We start from the raw sequence: 21,076 nt of genomic DNA on the forward strand, positions 1-21,076 counted from the left end.
AGCTTGCTCCCATTTCAATTCTCCTCAAACACTGATCATTTCTGAACTGAAAAAACCCTCTACAACCCTCACTACCTAAAATGTGAATGTGTGTGTAGGTAAAGGTTCACCTCACACATATGTGCTAGTCGTTTCTGACTCTAGGGGTGGTGCTCATCTCTATTTCAAAGCTGAAGAGCCAGCGCTGTCCAAAGTAGTCTCCATGGTCTCCATGTGGCCAGCATGACTAAACACTGAAGGCGCACAGAACGCTGTTACCTTCCCACCAAAGGTGTTTCCTATTTTTTCTACTTGCATTTTACATGCTTTCAAACTTATTTCTTGTAACTGGCTTCAGTGGGATAAAGGTGGATACCAAAGTGTATGAGCCTCAGGATCACCACATTTAGCAACACGCCAAACTAAACCAAGGTTTTTTTTAGGACATTTTCTTGACAAATGTATATTTGGAATGGATGGTTATATAGGCCAAAAAGGAAGAAGAGATGAAGCTGTTAGATAGTTTTATTTCCCCCTACAGGTACAAACTGAATGTAAAGTACAATAATCAAGCATTTTAAAGACACATAATTCCATTGTAACTCATCCTTATCACAAGGATTAAAATAATTTGCTGTACAACTTAAATCCCTGCCAAGGATTTAAGCTATTTTTTTGCCAATTTAAGATTTTAATGGTGAGATTTATTTTAAAATTACATATGGAACTGAAATGCTATTTTATGCTATCCTATTTGCCCATATACAGATATATACATATAGCAATTACGTAAATTTAGGGCTTATCATAAATGACAATGTTAGCAACTTAGTTTTCAGAAATAGTCTTAGGTGTAGTATTTAAAAGATGTACTTGAATTCTCTGCTAACCCTTCCCCGCCCCCTCCCTGTTATAATGCAATGCCTAATTATTATTTTGGATGAATCTATACTAGGTTACTTTTATTGACATTTTGAAATAGCCATTAAAAGGTAGCTTTTTTCAGAAACTACACACAAAAACCTTATGGACTGTGAACAGTTCATTAAGGAGTCATTTAGCACTAATGGGTTTTTTTGTTGCTAGTATTCATGCAGCATCGAATTTAAGTGTTAGTGACATGAAACTCAAAATGCATGTAGTTTTATACCATTATTCTTAGGCATATTTTTAATTACAGGATTACCTCTATAAAAATTATGTACTGTTATTGTCCTTTTTAAGATTTCAGCTTTTGTCCCATTTACACTTAGACGTTTGTTGATTTTTTTACTCCTACCCAAGAACCATGTCAGGATCCTGTCTAACATCAATGAGTTATATACAACATTCTAACTAAAGCTCAGTATAGAATGAAGGGTGTTAACATTCCAGAATAGAAAATAAGTAGAGTCTCATACAAGTGCTGTGCAAAGTCTCAACCAGCCATAGCATATCCAAAACACATCAATGTATCTAGATGAATACCAAAATTTAATTTCACATCTTTAACATGTATCATAAATACAGATGCATACATAAGAGGGAATATAATTTATAATACTAAACAGAAATCACTGAATACTAAGCCAGTGCATTTGCACACAACACACTTATGATGCACAAAATAAAACAAGCCAGAGTAAAGTGGCTTCAGGTTTCCTTAGGAGCCGCTATAGAAATATGAACATTCCAACTTGATCCAAGTAGTTTTACCGATTTCAATTTGTTAACTTGATTTAAAAACAACTAAGTTTAAATATTACAGAGACAATAGCAATTCTGAATATAGCAACTTCAGTCCTTCACTCATCCACAACTGACATACAGGACAAGCAGCACAAGTGTAACTGAGATCATTTTAAGAAGTCTGGCATTGGACACCACCTCTAGGGTGGTGCTCATCATCTTCATATGCTTCACCATTGTAATGCTGCCTTCTTTCCTGAGATGGGTCAAAGTCTACCAACTCTACTTGATCCATGTCTTCAGTTTCTTCCACTTCTTGCCTTGGCGGTAGCAGTTTTTCCAACAGACATAGCTTATCTGAGCAAAGGAAACCACTTTCTGGAAATAGAACCTGAAAATCAGAAAAAAAATATATGAATGCTTCTCATAAATGTACTTTTAACTATGAAATAAGTGTCTGAATGTTAATGTAAAAGATACATTTGCTTAATTTGTATAACTAACACCAAATTTAAGCAATCAGCATTATAAGGCATTGCCTAAAATATATTGAAGAAATTTTCCATGAGATATTTAATTAGTAATTCAACCGTCACTTACCTTAAATTCAATTATAAGACGACCCTTTTCATATGGCCTACGGTAGATTGGCATTCCTTCATTTAGTACACACTTAACATCACCATGTTTGACAATCTGACCTAGAAATTAAAGAGATATAACTTATGTTTAACAAACTTTATATAAAATTAAATTTACAAGTACTTGTAATTGCACAAGCAGAAACTCATCCTGACAGCAAGCTAGGCATGTGAACAAGGCATCCACAGAGGGTAATAACCTGATTCTGGGAAAAGATCAAAGTGCTAGAAATATTTTGTAACTGAATCCAAACATGGCATATTCCTAAAGTGCAGTATCATGGTAAAAAAAGGTTTTCCAAGATATGTTTAGATGATTTCTAATTCATCAAGTTACAAATGATTGTGCCATTCCTGTCAATCAAAGGCAATGAATTTGATAAATTAATACTGTAATTAAATTGCTTTTAAGAGTTATAGTTGCTTAAGAACTTTGTAGAATTTTACTTGGATTTTTCAAAAGGATAACATTTATTTTATAGTGGGTTCCAATTAATAGTGAGTCCAGTATAATTGCAAACTTTTAACAGACTAATAGTAGGGAACAGTTGTCAGTTAAAATAGAATGTTCATTTAACTGAAGAGGAAGTTTACAGATCATAAATTGATAAATAAGACTCTACACATAAAGTAATATAGACAGATTTACATTCAAAGTCCATTAAACTATGGTCCTTTAAATTTAAACTTATTATACCCAAGTTCTTTTTTTCAGAGCAACATAGACTTACCAGGATGAGAAGTAATTATTATAGTTCGATTATCCAGCATTGCAATTGGTTTTTGAAAGCCACAGAGTGCTTCCACTAATTGTATAACCATAGACATGACCAGGTCTTCACCTCGCCTGCAGAAAAAAAGTTATATGCCTTAGAATTGCAGGGCTATAACCATATTATATAGGATATCAATTCCAAAAAGACAAGTAAAAAAACTAATTGCTTAAAATGGTAAATTGTACTATTAAATAAATGTACAGGGAGAATATAAAGAGATCTGCATTCCTACAAAATTAAAAGGATTTGTTAGTGAAATAAAATTATTCTAGCACCAGATCTGAATATATGGGAAAATAAAAAATAAGGTTTTATCTTAATATTTTTAAATATTATGCTATATATAATATAGCAGACCAGTGGTCCCCAGCATGCCATAGAACATAGAGACATCGAGGGTGGGGGTTCCTTTATATGTTTCTTAAATTTTCTAAAGTGATGTTGGCATGCTGAGATTTAAAGTGGAATCTTCCAGCATTATCTTTATTTGCAATAATGCACCTGGATCCTAAGGGAATTTTTGTTTGTTCCCCAAAATCCCAGATTAGCACGATAGCAGGAAACATTAAATACTTAACCAGCACAACACATAGCGTTCTGATAAACTGGCTCTCTATAACTTTCCCATGGCAGCCATTTTGTGAAACGGCAATTTCCGCCATCCAGCAGCCACAGGGCTGCTATCATGTTTTCAAAATTTCTCCTGCTCAAAAAGGATGAGGACCCCCATAATAGATCAAGGAATATTTTGAAACTTAATAACATTCCATGTTTAATTATCTAAATAAAAAAACCAGTTACAATTTCATGAGAAAAAACTAAACTGATTTTCCTTGCTATTGTACAGCAATCAAAAACATACTATTTACATCCAAACATAAAAAATTGTTTCAGCATTTAAACTAGAGAAAAGATTACTTTCAAGCCTTATAATCAATGTAACATTTTACTTAATATCCAAAGGTCAACTTCCTGAGAAAGAAAACCAGTTTAATGACTTTGCATCATTAGACTGAACAAACGTCTTAAAACTGAGAAATAACTAACCCTGCAGAAAGTTAAGATAAACTGTGCAATCGTTACCCTGACCATCCTATTCTAACTACAAAATTTAAAACCTGCTCCAATCAGTGTCTTCTAAAAAGAAACCCTAATGCCTGACAACCTATGTTCCCAAACTGTTATACATACTACCCAAATAGGTTTTCCACAGTATTATTAAAACTTGCCTTGTAAATATAGAATGATCTTTTTGATCCAAGACAATGATAATGTCTCCTGGCTCCAAACCTGGTTCTTGATCACCTTCACCATGAAAAGTTATTTTCTGACCATCTTTCATTCCTATTTCAAAAGGAACAGATTAGACTTAAAATCTACACAATATATTTTAAATTATTGTTCTAATAAATTCAGCATTCTTCACTGCAAGTAGAAGTATGAAACAGGAGCAGAAAGCGTATCCCTTAACAGCTAGTGAAAAGACAGTCTCAATAGTCATTCCTTACTCATTTTCTTCTGCCAAAATTTCTAGTTCTGTATTATGGAATGTACAGGTAACCTGTTTAAATTTTTTAAATATTGTGATGTACACTTCTTGTAATAATTTAATTTGAACATGTTTAGTGTTTTCCTTTTGTGTTTATTTCAGCCCTTAAGTCAAAATTATTTTTATCCAAATACTAGTTTTGCAAAGCCATCTGATGTCAACTGTTCTAGCAGACAGTTTGTCACCCACACAGCATCCCTCAATTCTTACTGGGAGCCATTAAACACCTGCAATTCATACAAAAATTATGGAAGTTCTACTATCTTATGAAAGCACCATATCTTGACAGAGGTATTGGTGTTTAATGCCTAGAAAGTCAGGGGGTGGGAGAACTATATTCTATCGAACCGTGATGGAGAACTATATTATCGAACCGTGATGGTGAACTTATGGCACTCAGAGCCCTCCCTGTAGGCACATCGCCAGCTGGTCTTCAGGTTTCCGGCATATGCATTCCTGATTGGGCACTTGGTGCCGAAAAAGTTCACCATCACTGCTATAGAACTATGTTCTTTATCAAACAGGATAATTCTGAAGAAGAAAAATTAGTGAAAGACACAGATATCATGGCACAGATAACCCAAATGTAATTTATCATCCCTTTCTAAATTAATATGTAAATCTTTTCTAGGACTTTTAATATTCCACAACTCCTAATTTCTCATTTAGTATACCTTTATCAATGTGGACTTCCAGAATTTTCTTTTCTCTAACAATTTTCCTTCCATTGCAGCTTTTACACCTGTCCTTGGGACTGATGCGCTCCCCATGGCCTTGGCAGTCCATGCACACAGACTGGATTTGCTGAACCATTCCGGGTCCTATCTGATGAATTCTTATTTGCATGCCTGTTCCTCTGCAATTAAGGCAACATTCTACTGCACCCTTCTTGCCCCCTCGTCCTAGAAAACATGAAAAAAATTAAGATTAAATAGACTCCATCTTTTTACATTAAAATTTCTCCTAAACATCTAAAAAATTAATGTTTTAGCCTACCTTCACATTTGTCACAAATCACATTTTTCTGCAGAGCAAGTTTCCGGGTTGCTCCATTGTACAAGTCTTCTAAAGTTACTGATAACTGATGAACAACGTTTTTACCTGAAATGAAAAGCATGTTATTAAGAATTAATTCAGTTCATGGCTGAGAACTTTTTTTGGGGAAAAGTCACATTTATTACAATGGAAATTAAACTTGGCTGGATCCAATGGGGCATTTCTAAGTAAAGAGTCACAAAGGCCATTTCATGCGCAGTTTAAATTATGTTGAAAACATTTGGACTATTGTATAATTTGTGCAGCTAATATTAACAGCAATAAGAGCAAACAGACTTTGAGGTACTATTCAAATAATGCTAATAGATGCTTTAGTGGACATTCCATTATATGACAGCTCCCACAGCAATCATTAGAAAGAAACAAATGGTTTTACATTACATAAAAATTCTGAAATTAAAAGATATCTTTACCTGTTCACCTTGAAAACTACATCATCACCTTTATCTTTATAATGTCTGCAGGGAACCACCCCTCTTTAAACTAATAAAAAGTTAACCACTAAAATGTCCATTAGATGAAACAAAATTGTACATTACCTCTCCTCTCCCTTTGCATTCTTCCACTTCCTCCAAAGAACATATCAAATATATCCATTGGTGATCCAAAACCGCTTCCACTACCACCTTCTTTTATTGCTTGTTCACCACCTTTATCATACAACTCTCTTTTCTTGGAATCAGACAGGACTTCATAGGCTTGGGAAATTTGTTTGAACTACATTTAAAAAAATAAATCAAAAGGCTTAGTCTATTTATGTAATTGTTGCCAAATGATATTATTTATACCATGATCAGTCTACTACATTTACATACTATTATTAGTAACATACAATAATTACCAATGATTGGTCCACTTTATGGATTGAATTTTCTCATTTTATTAAAAAGTAGAGTTCTCTAAATAATGTTTTATTTCAGCAGAAGAATCCAAATCTAAATTTTAACCTTCCTAATTGTAAACCTTTAAGTCCACTGAATGATTGTTGGGGGTTTTTTTTTGATATAGTGATAAAGTGATTTGTTATTTTTTCTGCTGAATATTTTTCTTCTATATCCAAGTCTAGTTCACAGGTTCAATGCTACTTTTCAAAAACAGCTAACAATGACTAGGTGCTGCCACAAGAGCTAGGCTGCAAGCTTTCCAACAGGCAGTGATTGTAAGACAGACTGGGAAGTAAAAAACATGCTGATTTGCATGTGGATATGTCCACATAAGTCACCAGGAGTCAAGCTCATCATGAAAACTTTTACTAAAGATCACTAGGAAATGACATGGAGAGAGAATTTTATGTAAGTTTTTCAAACCTTCTCAAAAAGAAAGACACTTTACTGTAAAAACCAAGTTGCATTTTCAATAAGAGACATCTGCAGGACAAGAAACAAAAATGTTCAAAGGCAAGCAACAGTGAAGCAAAATAGAACATGGAAACATTGAGGACCTGAAGAAATATTATGTCATGAAGATAAGTATGCATATGGGCTCAACAACCAAGATCCAACACATCATACCAAGAAATGGATGGGTACCGAGTAAAATGAAATGGGTGCAGAGTACCTGCCACATACTAGCAGAAAGTGAGAAGAGAAAGATTTTTTTAAAAAAACCACACGCATTAACTCACCTTTTCACCTTCATTAGGATTCTTATCTGGGTGATACTTCAATGCTAACTTCCTATAAGCCTTTTTCAACTCCTCCTGAGAGGCATTAGGTTTTACCCCAAGCACATCGTAGTATGTGGTCTCCTTCACCATGATGCAACCCTACCTGCATGAGAACATGGAGGGGAAGAGAATAATAGTAAGACTACACCAGTTTAAAGAAAGGGAGTAAAAACAGCTGTTGAGACTCTCCCACACTTTCTTATTTCCCTTTCCTTCTACCTCTTTTATCCTCAACAGAAACAATCCTCCCCCATCTTTCATCCACCTCCCCGCACTAGCCTCCCACAGCCTAAATGGCTATACAAACAGGTACTAACTCGGTCACAAAAGAACCTTTTCTTGTTCCTCCCGCTTGACTCGGCCACCTTCGTTTTAATTGCCTGAATGAAATTCCGTTGCTTCAGTCGCACACCTGCCTGTTCCCGAGTAGATGAAGGTCACTCACCTGAAAAAGGGCTTACTCTCCCCCCCCGCACCCCAAGCCCCCCCGCCTTCTCCCCAACAGGACACCCAGAAAGGATGCTTCTTCATGGTCGCCCTTCCTCGTCTCACGGACAACGGGCACCAAACCCTCCTGCCCGGTTCCCCAAAGGCTCCTTTCTCGCAGGCTTTTCCCCAGTCCCCCCACCGACCACCCCCACCCCTTCCGTCCTCGTGCCTCCTTTACCCATCTCGCTCGGGTCCCCCACCCCCTTCCCCTCAAGAGCACGGTTTCGGCTCGCGCGCCGCACCACCCGCACCCCACTCCCGCGCGCGCCTCGGCTTCCCAGGCGCGCGGACGAAGCTGCCCAGGCGGCCGTTCCTCGCACGACGAGGAGGGGAGAAAGGGGGGGGGGAGAAAGGAAGGCGCGGCCAACAGCTTCCCTTTGTCTTCCACCCACCTCGCGCTTTCGGCCGAAAAAAAGGCAGCCTGACGTCTTCCCCGTAAGTCTACCCGCTCCTGCCGCCGAGTGCCACCTTCTCCTGCCTCTTTCTCTCCCACAGACAAAACGACCGCGACTTTTCTGGAAAGTTCCGAGCCGGTCTCAGGCTAGGCAGCATCCGGGGAGTTTTCTTTTTTCAAGGAAGCCCCACCCAATCCCGGAAACACCGCCTTCTCTGCTGGTACCATCGATGGCTGGCATTCGTCGGCTTTCTAGAAGCGATGACGAAAAACAAGCCGTCTTCCAATCACCTGTCGAGAGGATTATATTACCGCCGGGAACTACAACTCCCATCACGGCAAGATAGGCAACGTGCTCGGGCCGCCGCCATTTTTTCGATGCAGCTCAACAAGGGCAAACTACAAGGACCAGAATGCAAAGCGGCAGGGGTGGGCGCATCCGACCTTTCGAAGCCTCGTAGAACTGAGCGGTTCTGCGCAGCTACTTGAGGCCAGGATTAGGGCAACCCGAATCGTCTAGTGTGAGGGATATGATAAAGTAAGCGACAATATAATATCCCACTCTTAAGCACTGCGTCGAAAAAGCTTGTTTTATTTATTTATTAAATTTATATTCCCCACCCTCCCACTAATAAGGTGGCTTACAAATAGTATAAATAAATAAATAAAAGCCATCTTTGCAAATTCCATCATTTTCACCAACTACCATTGTGGGTGGTATTGAACCTTTCTTCTTTTGATCTGCAGTTATATATAAGAAGTTGCATTGCTTTTTTCTTATCTGGCCCTTGGTCATCCCAAAAATGTCTCTGGTTTCGGTTGTACTTTAAATCCGGATTAATGTATTTGCATCCAAAACTCATTAGGATTTTTAAAATATGTATTCATACCAATTTTAAAATTACAATTTCAGTGTTTAGGATATTTAGGTCTTCCTGGTATAAGAAACTAATGTGACATCATGTAAAACAAATTAATGGTTTAGGATGGGGCATTTAAATTTGTGTGTGCCTTTTTCATCTGTTCTTTAAAAAGTTATTTCTGAATTTTAGAAACAGCAGGGACATCTCGAAAAAACACATAAAAACTGAGATCCTACATGCACCTATAGTTCTATTAAATTTTAAATTCTGGTATTAATATTCAGCATAGGATTTTTTAAAAAAATACATATTCGCTGCATTTCATTTTTGTCAGCAAAATGACATTTTTGTTGACATAAAAATGTCAGCAAAACATGGTGGGATTCTCAAAGTAGTTTCTACCTTTTCGGCTTTAATTTAACATCCAGCCGATAAAAAGTTGGAGAATTGAAGAGCTTGCTTAATATTTGGTGAGATTTTGAATGGCCTTAATATCAATACAATGAGTTTTGTTTTAATGGATCGGCATAGCTTTTTTTATTGGTTAAATAAATAAGAAAAAATCCGAACAAGAATCCTTGTAAACATACATCTCAAGACCAAAGGTTTTTTTCCCCTCCTATCTTCACTGCGGGAAAGAAAGGTCGAGAAACTTGGCTGGGTATTTACTTCCTTCCTCTTAGGGGGTGGGAATAAGGCGTCAGAAACTGGTATTTGATTGGGCTCGAAGCGGTCCAGAGGAACGCTATTGGTTAGGACATGTAGCAAGGTGCAGAGATGGCAACGTGGAGGTGAGTGGAAATGCGAGGGAGTGTGTAGATGAAAGGAGGCGGTTCCCCGTGAGAAGCTTCTGGTATTTTGGTGTGGGGGGTGAATAACCCATCGAAAATTGTTAGGAGAGACGAAATCGGATGGGGTACGTGGGTCTTTAGATGGTCTTTTAAAAAAGCAAGGAAAAATTGTACAGTGAGATGGCGTAAGAGAGATTGTTTGGAAGAAATGTTTCTGTTACAACATTTTCCTCGAAGGAACTCGTATATTCATACAGTCATTGACTCTCAAAAGCTACCTAAATTGTGTCAGGTGGTTCTGTTACATTACATGCTGAAGTTACTTAATTGGATTTTTTAAAATAAACATGCATTAAATCTGGATGTTGGTTATATGTATCATAGCCTGAATAAAATACAGCGCAGAGCCAAACTTTGGATCCATATATCCATGAACAATTGCTTTCCAACATAGTTCTCATTTGTCATATTTGCAATATGATGGAAAAAGAGGGAGTTAACCGCTTCCATTTCCATTGTAAAATAGTTTCTGTATCCTGAAAAGTGCTGAACACTCCTGCTTCCAGATACAGAATCCATTCAAAAACCACCTTCTGAATTCAAAGAAAAACTTAATAATGAAACTGCACCCTTTTCTTAGTTTCTCTGTTACAGGTAGTAAGAAGTACAAAGTAAATAGTTATTTTATGGAGTAAAAGGAAGGGCAGTGAATTTTCTGTTTATAATTGTTCAAAGTCTAAGGTTCTGCAAACTTTCTCCAAACAAATTCAAAATTGTTTTCTGAATTTTTTATGAAACAAAATAGAGTTAGCTCTGTTTTTTTCCAATTTAGAAATTCAGTAAGCAGTCTCTTGGAGTATTCTAGAAGTTAAAAATAGGATGATTTCCACTGTTTTGGTCTGCAAAAATAATTTCGTTCCTTGGATTCTACCATAGATACGCTCAACAACAGCTTCATTGAAAGAAAACCTTCATTTCATAGGCACATTGCTTTCAGCTAGTTCACCCATCACTACTTAATGTTGCCCTTTGGCCAATGGTAAAAGATTTAGCACTGTACTCCATCAGCTGAAAAAAATCTGATGTGCTAGAATATTTATTTCAAATAAGCAAATTCTGTTTTTTTTCTCCTGGAAGAAGAAAAAAGCTATGCCAAGTATGAATTGGTGCTTTTGGTCTACATTAATTTATAAACTTTTAGTTAAATGTGTTAGTTAAAAACTATTAGACTTTAAAAAATGACACTTTATAAATGTACTGTAAAGTTTTAGAGTGAATGAAATTATTCTGTGGCTCAATATTAAAGTATAGTTTTTAAAAATGACATTGCATATAAGTTACAGAACAATTTCTTTAATTGGAATGCTTTATAATTTAATTAATCTATTTTAAGTTTAATATAATTATAAATATGCATAAGTATAAAGGTAGCATAATGTAAATTGTTTAATAGGTTATTTTGTCAAATCTATGCATTTTATAACAAAATAAATGAAAATCTATTTGGCATCTCAACATTTTGGATAATAAACTATTCAAAGTCTTGTAGATTTTTGTGCTCTTCCCTTTGTAGATGGATAGAGTAAATTTTAAACAGTAGATAAAAACCTCTAGCGAGTGTTTTGAAATAAAATACTTTTATAGCACCTGTAGATCATAATCCCTAGCTGAACCTTATTTGATAAAACTGAATATTTCTTTTTTCCCCCTCCCTCCCTGAGCACAATGCGTGTATGCTGGCTAGTGAGCAAAGATAGAAGCTGTCAGCGAATTAAACTACCGCATTTAGAAATGGTGGTGATAGGGCGTGGGCCTGACACGGAGATAACAGACAAGAAGTGCTCACGAAAACAAGGTAAATTAAGATTAAAATAGCAGCCTTAAATATGCTAGGGAGTAAATCTTAGTAAACTAAGTAGTTTTTACTTCTACTTTTACTTTTGCCTCTTTTTTATTATGCCTAATGACATAAATATCTGGTGCCAGATAAAGAGTCAAAATATGTGGCATGATGAGCAGTAACTATGAAGCTAAGAAGTTGAGCTAGGAAAACTGGTTTGAATTTAATTTCTACTCTCAAGGATGTCTATTTTCATTTTCTCAGGTTATTTTTATTAATTGGATTTTATTATGACCATCTACTCCGAAAGACTCTAGAAATGAACTGCACAGGAAAGCAGTAAAACAGGTGTCCCCAATAGGATTACAAGATAATATATGTAACATATTTTCAATCAACATTTTATAACTAAGTAATGTTTTGTTGTAAAGATAGTTCTCATTTAGTGACCACAATTCTCACCTTGGTTCTTAAACCAAACGGTTGCTAAGTAAAACTGCAACTATGCTTATGATCTCACTTCAGCTTTTCTTTGCTTTATAGACATGGTAAATGTGAGGATTGGTTGCAAAGTTACTTATTGTTAATGCTAATATTTAATGCTAAATGAGAACTACCCGTACTACCCAACATTTTATGGATGGAAGTAAGGTTATGCTTTTATATTTGCAATTTGCAGTTGATGGGTAGAAGTAACTATAGAAGATGGAACAATATAAGAAAGTTTAATACAATTTTTAAACCCTGCAATGAATCTGCCCTTTTAGAAAATAATAGTGACTTCAGGTAAACTCAGCCACATATGCTGCTTAGATAGTCCTGGAATGGACTGAATGAGGAGTACCCTGACATTTTCTGTCCATGTCTAGAACACTGATATACAGTGTGGTGTGTGGGCATATGGAGAGCTCTAGTGCAAATATGTATAACCTAATCTGAAAAAGAAAAAAAATATTTTCCCCTTGCGTATAACTACTGAAACCCAGAGATTAATTAGAACAGGGAGCTAGTATGAAACTTAAGTGAAGTATTATTAAACTATTATGGCATGTAATTGTAGCAATTTTAATCCACATGATCGTAGCTCATAATTTTCTGGCTGCATTTATTTCCAAAGAGAAAAAAAATGAGAATAAATTGGTTGTCTCCTAGCACCTAGTTTAATTTAAATTGCATCACTGTTAAAGCATTTGCTTTTCTGAATTGACCCCTTTTCTCCCCCTTCCCCAGAACTTCCATAAAATTCACAGCCTAATATCATTCTTTGTCACTTTTTTTTTTCAGTACAACTAAAAGCAGATTACAACAAAGGGTATGTCAAGGTTAAACAGGTATGCTTTTTCCTTCCATACACCATTATGGAATAAATTACTAAAACAGAAAAAGAAATAAACATAGGTAAATACATCAATATATATACAGTGCTGTGCAAAAGTTTTAGGCAGGCGGGAAAAACTGCTATAAACAAAGAATGCTTTCAGACATATAAATAATGATTGTTTATTTTTGTCAATTTTCAAAATGCAAAGTGAGCGAACAAAAGAAAAATCTAAATCAAATCAATATTTGGTGTGACCACTCTTTGCCTTCAAACCAGCATCAATTCTCATTGGTACACTTGCACACAGTTTTTGAAGGAACTTGACTGGTAGGAAGTTCCAAAGATCTTGGTGAACCACAGATCTTCTGTGGATGTAGGCTTTCTCACATCCTTCTGTCTCTTCATGTAATCCCAGACACACTCGATGATGTTGAGATCAAGGCTCTGTGGGGGCCATGCCATCACTTCCAGTACTTCTTGTTCTTTACACTGAAGATAGTTCTTAATGACTTTGGCTGTATGCTTGGGGTCGTTGTCCTGCTGCAGAATAAATTTGGGGCCAATCATACGCCTCCCTGATGCTATTGCATGATGGATACATATCTGCCTGCATTTTGAAAATTGATAAAAATAAACAATCATTATTTATATTTCTGAAAGCATTCTTTGTTTACATCATTTTTTCACACCTGCCTACAACTTTTGCACAGTAATGTATGTATGTATGTATACAAATCTAAGAATATATATATATATAAATGTGTGTGTGTATGTATGTATGTATATATGAAAAATTATATATATATATATATATATATATATATATATATATATATATATATATATATATATACACACACACACACACATACATAGATATATATTTCTAATACACTTATAAAACTACCATACTTTTTTAACCAACTGTATATTATATAAATGAACCCCATATTTCATTAGACTTACCCGTACAAAGTCTATGCCTTTATGTCACCTGATCATAAGTAGCAAGTATAATCAGGTCTTCAAACCTTTGAGTAAATGGGGGCCATTTATCATTCCAATGCTGCAACATCAGTCTTTCAGCTAGAGTAAAGCCATGGAGAATCCATTTACATGTTCAGTTGCCAAATTCTATATACTAGATAAGTAATAAGAAAATATTACCCTCTGAAAATTTTAACTTTTGTTGCATAGTCACATTTATATGGTCCACTACTTTCTCTCAAAACACAGTATAGGACATTATTAAAAATATGTTTACAAGAAGAATTGTCTTTATATCTTCAACAACATGCTGTCCTCAGTCTCTCATTGTTTAGATAATATAAGAACCTCTGATTCTTTATTCCAATCATCAGTTAGTATCTGCATATCAAATTTATTGATTACAAATATCTAGAAAAATTAATAGCAAGGTTTTTTTAGTTTTAAATGATTAACCAGCTGTTCTAGTAGTCTGAGAAGCTGAAAATCCTGCTAGTCCAAATAATGATGTTAACAACTGTTTTACCCATAAATATTGCTACTGAGTTACATCTGATAGATAATATTAATCTGTGTGTGAAAAATTCATCTTCATCATCTATTAATTGGTCCAAAAGTTAATATCCCTGCTTTCATCCAATTTTTCCATATCATTAGCTGTTTCCCAATTTTTAATGTTGAATTTCACCATGAGGTCAATTTAGCATGAGAAAAAAGACTGAATCTATTCCATTCTATAGTTTTCTAACTGATATGATTGTTTTCAGATAATAGAGCTCTATTTTATTTAAATCTTAATACAGTCCCACCAAAAGTAATTGCAAAATTCTTTACAGGTAGTCCTCAACTTACAGCCATTTATTCAAGTGGCTGCAAAGTTATGGCGGGATTGAACAAAGGAATGGGACTGGACTGAGGTGGCTGTGATTCTCCAGGGCATGGCAAACAGTCCCTGAGCCATGCTGCCTCACAAAGCTGGGTACAGGAAAGCGAAAGAGGGAAGGATAGATAGGTAGATGTAGGGGGTGGGGGTTGGAGACTGTCCCTTGTATTACTGAGACTTGGGACTGGGAGTGACCAACCTTAGGTGGCTTGGACTGTGCTGGGTATTCGTTTAATGACCAGTGGTTCTTGGTTAACATGTCCAGTTGCCAAATTCCATATACTAGGTAAGAAGAGAAAATTATCCTCTGAAAATTTTTCCTTTTGTCGAATAGTCACATTTACATGATCCACTATGTTCTCCCAAAACACAGTGTAGCATGCGGGTGTCAAACTCACACCATCACCAGGACTGATGGGATTGTGGTTGCTAAGCGATACAGTCATGTGACATCTTGCTTTATGATTGTATTGTTAAGTAGAAAATTTCGTTCATAACTAGTCATGTTGAGTCCTACCTTATAAGAACTAACCTTTGCTATGAATCATTACATCTTATGCTAAGCTATGATTTAAGAAAGGCTTACTGAATCAGTATATTCACTGAGTTTATAAAACATGCTACCCTATAAAATGTATTTTACAAACTCTTAATGGTTAGGTTTACATGTTAAATCGAAGGAATTAAAATGATTGGTATTTTATAAATGTAATAAATAAATGCTTTTAATAATAATCCACAATGTGCCAACCATAGTGACTGGGTTTATAAACCATGCTAAGCCCAAACAAAACAATCCTCCATTTGTCTTATTGCAAAGCAGCTTTATTAGGAACAGGATTCTATGTATTCTATACCTCTTCAAAATTTATTTGCTTTGGGAGTTCAGCATCACATCAACTTCAAACAAAATGCTGAAATCCTTCAAGTTGTTTAAAAATGGGAGGGGTAGGTGGCTTTCTGTGGTAAGTTTTGAGGCAATTGTACATTCCATTTAAGTCAAATCCTAATGAGTTTGCTTATCAAAATTCTTGACCAAATGATTCTGGGTGGTGCATAGGGGTCATGGCTTGATGTTTTGTAATAAAAGGCTCAGGAAATGCTTTATAAAACTACAGTTCCCAGAATTTTCCAAAGGGAAACCAGGAGAATATTCAGGCTAATTTGAACCCACACTATAACTGAACCCACAGACACAAAAGAATGAAAGCCAGGCTTCTTTTTCTTTTTTTCTTTTTAAAAAATAGGAACACTCTAGCATGATTTCCCTTTTGCTCAATTTGGTTCCACCGAGATTAATAAAGCAAGAGAGTTAGCTGTCTGCTCTAACTAAGGTTTGATTTTTGTGGATTCAGGTGGATTATCTATTGTGTAAGACGGTACATCACGAGAAACCTCCTTTGTTTACTTTTATTAACTTTAACCTTTATTGAACGTCATTCTTTTGGTACACCTGTTAAGATCCATTCCATGTGGTGGAAATCTATTACAGTACATTCCTCTTGTCTTCTTTAATATATAACAGACTTCATTCACAATTATTTGCTCCAATCCAGAAAGTAAAACTGAATTTCTGTGATTTCCTTGTTCTTTATAGGAGGTTTAGAATGCTATCCTATGTGTATTGTCACAGCAGTAATCCTCATTGATTCTGTGGGACTTATTCCCAGGTTAATGGGATAGCAATCAGTCTAAAATAAACTGTTTTGTTCCTGTATATTTAAAATGGATTGGCAAATATTTCTTAATTCTTAAGTATTTTAGTGCATAAATCCAGATTAAATGATCTTTAACCTAGGGCTATCAAGCCAGTTTTGGTAGGAACATTGCATAAAACATAACATTTTGCAAAAACAAAGATATAGTTTAGGTATAGCACCTTAAGTTTCCCACTTTTGTTTCCTTAGTTAAGAATTAAAAATGAAAATATGAATAATTATAGGAATTAGCCTTTTTTCATTGCACTTATCAGTTCTCATGAAACACTCCTATCACAAGATTTTCACTATTTGATTATATATACATAATTTGAGGGAACTGGTGGTAACTTGGGGATGGTAGATGCTTTAATATATCCTAGCTTTTGTTGCACTCTTTAACTTCATATTAGAATTGTATAAAATTCATTTTTCTATGGAGCTGTCTCCAGTCTGCCACCTTTCTCTGGAAATGAGATGGTCTATTTTAATTATTTAATACAGTGGTCCCCAACCTTTCTGGCACCAGGGATCAGTTTGGGAAGAAAAATTGTCTTCCATGGACAGGAGGGGAATGGTTTCATGAGTAGCCTGGATCCCATGCATGTGCAGATAAACTTTGCTCATTCACCCACCACTTGTTTGGCCTGGTCCCTCATAGGGCATGGACTGGTACTGGTTCATGGCCCTGTTATTGGGGTCCTCTGATTTAATAAGATCTCACAATATATTTCAGGGATTCTGACTTTCAGGGAGAGGAAATATTGACATGATAAGTAATTTTGCCTTTTTCCCCAAGATAGGAGTCAATCCAACCAGTATTGATCTAGTGGATGTTGGTAAAGATCAAGAAACAAGACTGAAGCCAGGACAGGTTCTCCATATTGTCAATAAATTGTATCCATACACTGTACAATTCTTGGAGGAAATGGGCACATGTGTTGGTCGGGAAAGCAAGGAACTTGCTGAAAAAAGGCCACACAGTGAACCTGAGAACAAAAATGTGGAAAGCTTTTCTGGAAAACAAATAAAAACTGACCAGATGGAACTGCAAAACTACAATTTGTATAACGTGGTGACAGATGGCAGTTCTGTTTCTTCACTTGAAAGCTCTTCTACCAAAATGGTGAGCAAAGAAATGAGAGCGATTGGTGTTGCAAAACTGAACACAGGAAGGTAGGCAAGGAGAGCCTTTGGTCTATAGGACCTCAACCAAGGTCTCTTCCCCCCCCCCCTCCAAATCTCAGCTTTTCTTCATTCCCACCAACATTGACAGGGCAAATTACTGTACATAAACAGAGAATGAACCCCTCTCTCTGGTTTGGTAATGCAAGCAAACAATCTTCCTTTCACTCTTCCAACTTATTCCTCCGCCTGTTACATGAGGACTGGAGTTCTTAAGAGAATTCCCAATGCTCCTGCAAATAATTGCCAGATATTTTTTTTTGAGAGGAGCCATAACATTTGAATAAGAACAGACTTTGACGCCATACAATCCCTGATACTGCTGTTCCCCAATTTATTCTAGGCCCCCTTTAGAGGAAATTACAAGAACATACTAGGGCAGCAGGCAGAAGGAAACCTTTCCCTCTTGTTCTGCTGATAAAAGCTATTCCATCATTAAGAGAGGTTAAGTCAAGACTCATAATTATCTAGGGAGCAGGAAAACGTAATGAGAATGCTTTTGGAGCTTAGGTGTGCGAGTGACTGGCATTTTGAACTAGGTCACCACCTGGGGGTTATTTTTGAGTAAGGTACTGTACATTCTGTCTATTGAGTTATATTTGTTTCTCTTGGGAGCAGTCTCAAAGTGATAAGCATTTTAGCATTATGTATACTGTGAAAAGTATTTAAGTGCCTCTTAAAATTATTTTAGCTATTCAGAAGCACAATTAAATTGAATTTAAGATTGCAATCTGAAGCTTGGTTACTGTAGTAGTAGGACATTTTTCCTACTGGACTCTTCTAAATACATTTTGTAGTTTTAATTATATCTATCTATCATCTATCTATATCTATCTATCTATCTATCTATCTATCTATCTATCTATCTATCTATCTATCTATCTATCTATCTATCTATCTATCTAAATGAATTTAGATTCTTCTGTTTGTCCTTTAGGAATGTATGCCATACTGGGCTCAAGGTCTGAAGGTTTCTATGCAAAACCCAAACATGCAGGTAAAGTTTTCATGTTGCTTTGCTTCAAGATGGATAATCATGAGAATATTAACATCATTGTTAACTCTGATTCATTTTCTTCCCTGTTAGGTTTACAAGGATGAGCAAGTTGTAGTTATAAAGGATAAATATCCCAAAGCTCGCTATCACTGGTTAGTGTTGCCCTGGAAATCTATTTCCACTTTATTTGTAGTAACTCATGAGCATCTTGAACTGTTGCAACATATGCACAAGGTTGGAGAAATGATAATCCAGCAGTGCGCGGAGAAAGACAGCCTGCACTTCAGATTAGGCTACCATGCCATACCCAGCATGAGGTAAGGCAGAACTAAGGTATGCTAACCTTTTATCAAACATGCATTAGAAGAAATGCTGCCTTCTGGCCTATATCTTTTGTTAGTAAAAATGCTCTTCAACACATTGTTTTTGCTGTAGTGATACCAATTCTAGTTATCATTTTTCCTTGATTTTTTTAGCCAGCTACATCTTCATGTCATTAGCCAAGACTTTGATTCTGAGTGGTTTAAAACCAAGAAGCATTGGAATTCCTTCACAACCAATTACTTCTTGGACTCTACAGGTAATAACAGAGGCTCTTTTAATTTCTATTTCAGACTTGGGTTTCTTCCTATAACTTAAGATCAAAGTAATTGAATAGCTACCGCCCTGCTGGTTTAATAAAGTTCCTGCACCGGTCCCATAGAAAGCAAGTAGACAGGTAAAGTACATCTAGTTTTAGCACTAAAAGAATTGAGGTAAGGCAAGTGTTCTCCTGCAAAAGGTTTTCCCATATGAGAGAAAAGGGCCATTGAAAGAGAATTCCACTTCTCTCCCTTCTTGTAAGGACAAATATCTTCCCTATATATATTTGAAAAGCTCAGACACAGTAAAACAAGTGTGGCTGCTGCCTAGTTTGACTGGCTTATAAGATTCTTTCAGAGCAAATTTTTGGACAACTCATTCATACCAAACATTTTTTGGATGTTTTCTCCAGAAACACAGCCATTCTCTGGATGCTAATTTTGGCATTAATATAAAGAACCTTGAGATTGTGAGCTTGTCGATATTGCTGAAAATTATATCAAATGTCATGAATTCTCTCCTCCCAGTTTCTAAGGTTTGATCTAAGTAAGAAAAATATTGGTAGCTAAAACCATTCATACGGGATTTGGAGTGGGATGGATATGACTGGAGCTATAATCCTAGATCTATTATGCCAGCGGCCCTGAAGCTTTTCGGCACCAGGGACTGGTTCCGTGGAGAGAGATTTTTCCATGGACCGGAGGAAGCATGGTTTTGTGTGCTGCCTAAATCCCATGGATGGGACTTTGCTTGTTTGCGCTGCCTGGCTTTTGGCATGCTGGGTAAAGCCCCATCCCTGGAATACAGGCAGCACACAAAACCACGCCCCCTCCGGTTCACGGAAGAATATTGGTAGCTAAAACCATTCATACGAAGTTTGGAGTAGGATGGATACGGTCTGTGGATTGGGGACTCCCGTATTATGCCTCTCCCCTTTTCCTCTTCAGATGTGATAGCAGTGATAAAAAAGAAAGGAAGAATAACTGTGGATAAGAATGCTACCCAACTTCTAACATTGCCACTGAAGTGCCACATGTGCAAAAAGCAACTGCCAACTATCCCTCAGTTAAAAGAACACCTTAAAGAACATTGGCCAAAATGACGCATGGACTGATTTTATTTATGCACGACAGCTTCCTGAATATTGGGTAAACTCAGTTCCAATGTTCATGTTCATATGCAAATATTAATGCTATTGCCTTATGAAGTGTGCCAAAACATTGTCTACCTTAATGTGACCAATGGTATTTGTGGAAGGAAGTGGCTGTTATGGATAGGAGGGATGTGGAAATGTAAAAGGTTTGTACAATGATGTTGTATTTGTGCTTTTGCAGTGGAACCCTCACCCAAGACATCTCTCTGCCTTTCGTGCTAAAGAATTTGTTATAACTAATTGGCCAATTAAAATGAGCCCTGCTGTTGAATGAATCTTTTTGTTATGTGTTTTAACTTTGATGTGACGGAAGGTAACTTTGCGCTTACATTCAGGGTACTATTCTACATTTCAAGCTGAACCTTGGCATTCATTTTCAAAACTGGCACGGGTAAAAGGTGATAAACCTAAAATGTACTATGGTAAGATTTGATTTGTAGCCTGAGATATTAGGATAATGTTCCACCCTATGTTGGAGGCATTTCTCTGCTTTCCCAATTTGACTTTCAGCTTTATCACTATACTGTTTCTAAGTAGAGTGCTGTGGGTGTAACAGGCA

General features: G+C 36.3%; 2 protein-coding genes across 4 annotated transcripts; one reads left to right on the plus strand and one right to left on the minus strand.

Annotated features, from left to right (window-relative positions):
- Window positions 1–486: 486 nt before the first annotated feature.
- Window positions 487–8,387, minus strand: DNAJA1 (DnaJ heat shock protein family (Hsp40) member A1). 2 transcript variants are annotated; one of them, XM_032213500.1, is made up of 9 exons: window positions 8,217–8,387; window positions 7,294–7,438; window positions 6,209–6,386; window positions 5,610–5,714; window positions 5,288–5,515; window positions 4,294–4,408; window positions 3,020–3,135; window positions 2,248–2,348; window positions 487–2,038 (listed from the first exon to the last, which is right to left on the minus strand). In XM_032213500.1, exons 2-9 carry the CDS (start codon window positions 7,423–7,425, stop codon window positions 1,820–1,822), a joined length of 1,194 nt encoding a protein of 397 aa, XP_032069391.1. In that variant the 5' UTR covers window positions 7,426–7,438; window positions 8,217–8,387; the 3' UTR covers window positions 487–1,819. The 2 variants fall into 2 exon arrangements, with proteins under 2 accessions (XP_032069391.1, XP_032069392.1); XM_032213501.1 differs by lacking the exon at window positions 8,217–8,387 and adding an exon at window positions 7,653–7,798.
- A 274-nt stretch (window positions 8,388–8,661) lies between these two features.
- APTX (aprataxin) lies at window positions 8,662–20,917 on the plus strand. 2 transcript variants are annotated; one of them, XM_032212862.1, is made up of 8 exons: window positions 8,662–8,756; window positions 11,594–11,727; window positions 12,997–13,043; window positions 17,400–17,726; window positions 18,723–18,782; window positions 18,873–19,099; window positions 19,259–19,362; window positions 20,312–20,917. In XM_032212862.1, the coding sequence occupies exons 1-8, from the start codon at window positions 8,749–8,751 to the stop codon at window positions 20,464–20,466; spliced, it is 1,062 nt and encodes a 353-aa protein (XP_032068753.1). In that variant the 5' UTR covers window positions 8,662–8,748; the 3' UTR covers window positions 20,467–20,917. The 2 variants fall into 2 exon arrangements, with proteins under 2 accessions (XP_032068753.1, XP_032068752.1); XM_032212861.1 differs by lacking the exon at window positions 8,662–8,756 and adding an exon at window positions 8,791–9,872.
- Window positions 20,918–21,076: the final 159 nt, after the last annotated feature.

This window comes from Thamnophis elegans, chromosome 3 (assembly GCF_009769535.1).
Source record: "Thamnophis elegans isolate rThaEle1 chromosome 3, rThaEle1.pri, whole genome shotgun sequence".
In the NCBI taxonomy this organism is placed as follows: Eukaryota; Metazoa; Chordata; class Lepidosauria; order Squamata; family Colubridae; genus Thamnophis; species Thamnophis elegans.

What these genes read in the sequence shown, in the direction of transcription:
- DNAJA1 (XM_032213500.1), bottom strand. Translation starts at nt 7,425, where the DNA reads ATGGTGAAGGAGACCACATACTACGATGTGCTTGGGGTAAAACCTAAT. An exon ending in GATTTGTGACAAATGTGAAG is followed by an intron (nt 5,516 to 5,609) that starts GTAGGCTAAAAC and finishes CATGTTTTCTAG; the next exon opens with GACGAGGGGGCAAGAAGGGT. An exon ending in GGAAGTCCACATTGATAAAG is followed by an intron (nt 4,409 to 5,287) that starts GTATACTAAATG and finishes CTTTTGAAATAG; the next exon opens with GAATGAAAGATGGTCAGAAA.
- APTX (XM_032212861.1), top strand. An exon ending in AAAGCTCTTCTACCAAAATG is followed by an intron (nt 17,727 to 18,722) that starts GTGAGCAAAGAA and finishes TTTGTCCTTTAG; the next exon opens with GAATGTATGCCATACTGGGC. An exon ending in TTACTTCTTGGACTCTACAG is followed by an intron (nt 19,363 to 20,311) that starts GTAATAACAGAG and finishes TTTCCTCTTCAG; the next exon opens with ATGTGATAGCAGTGATAAAA.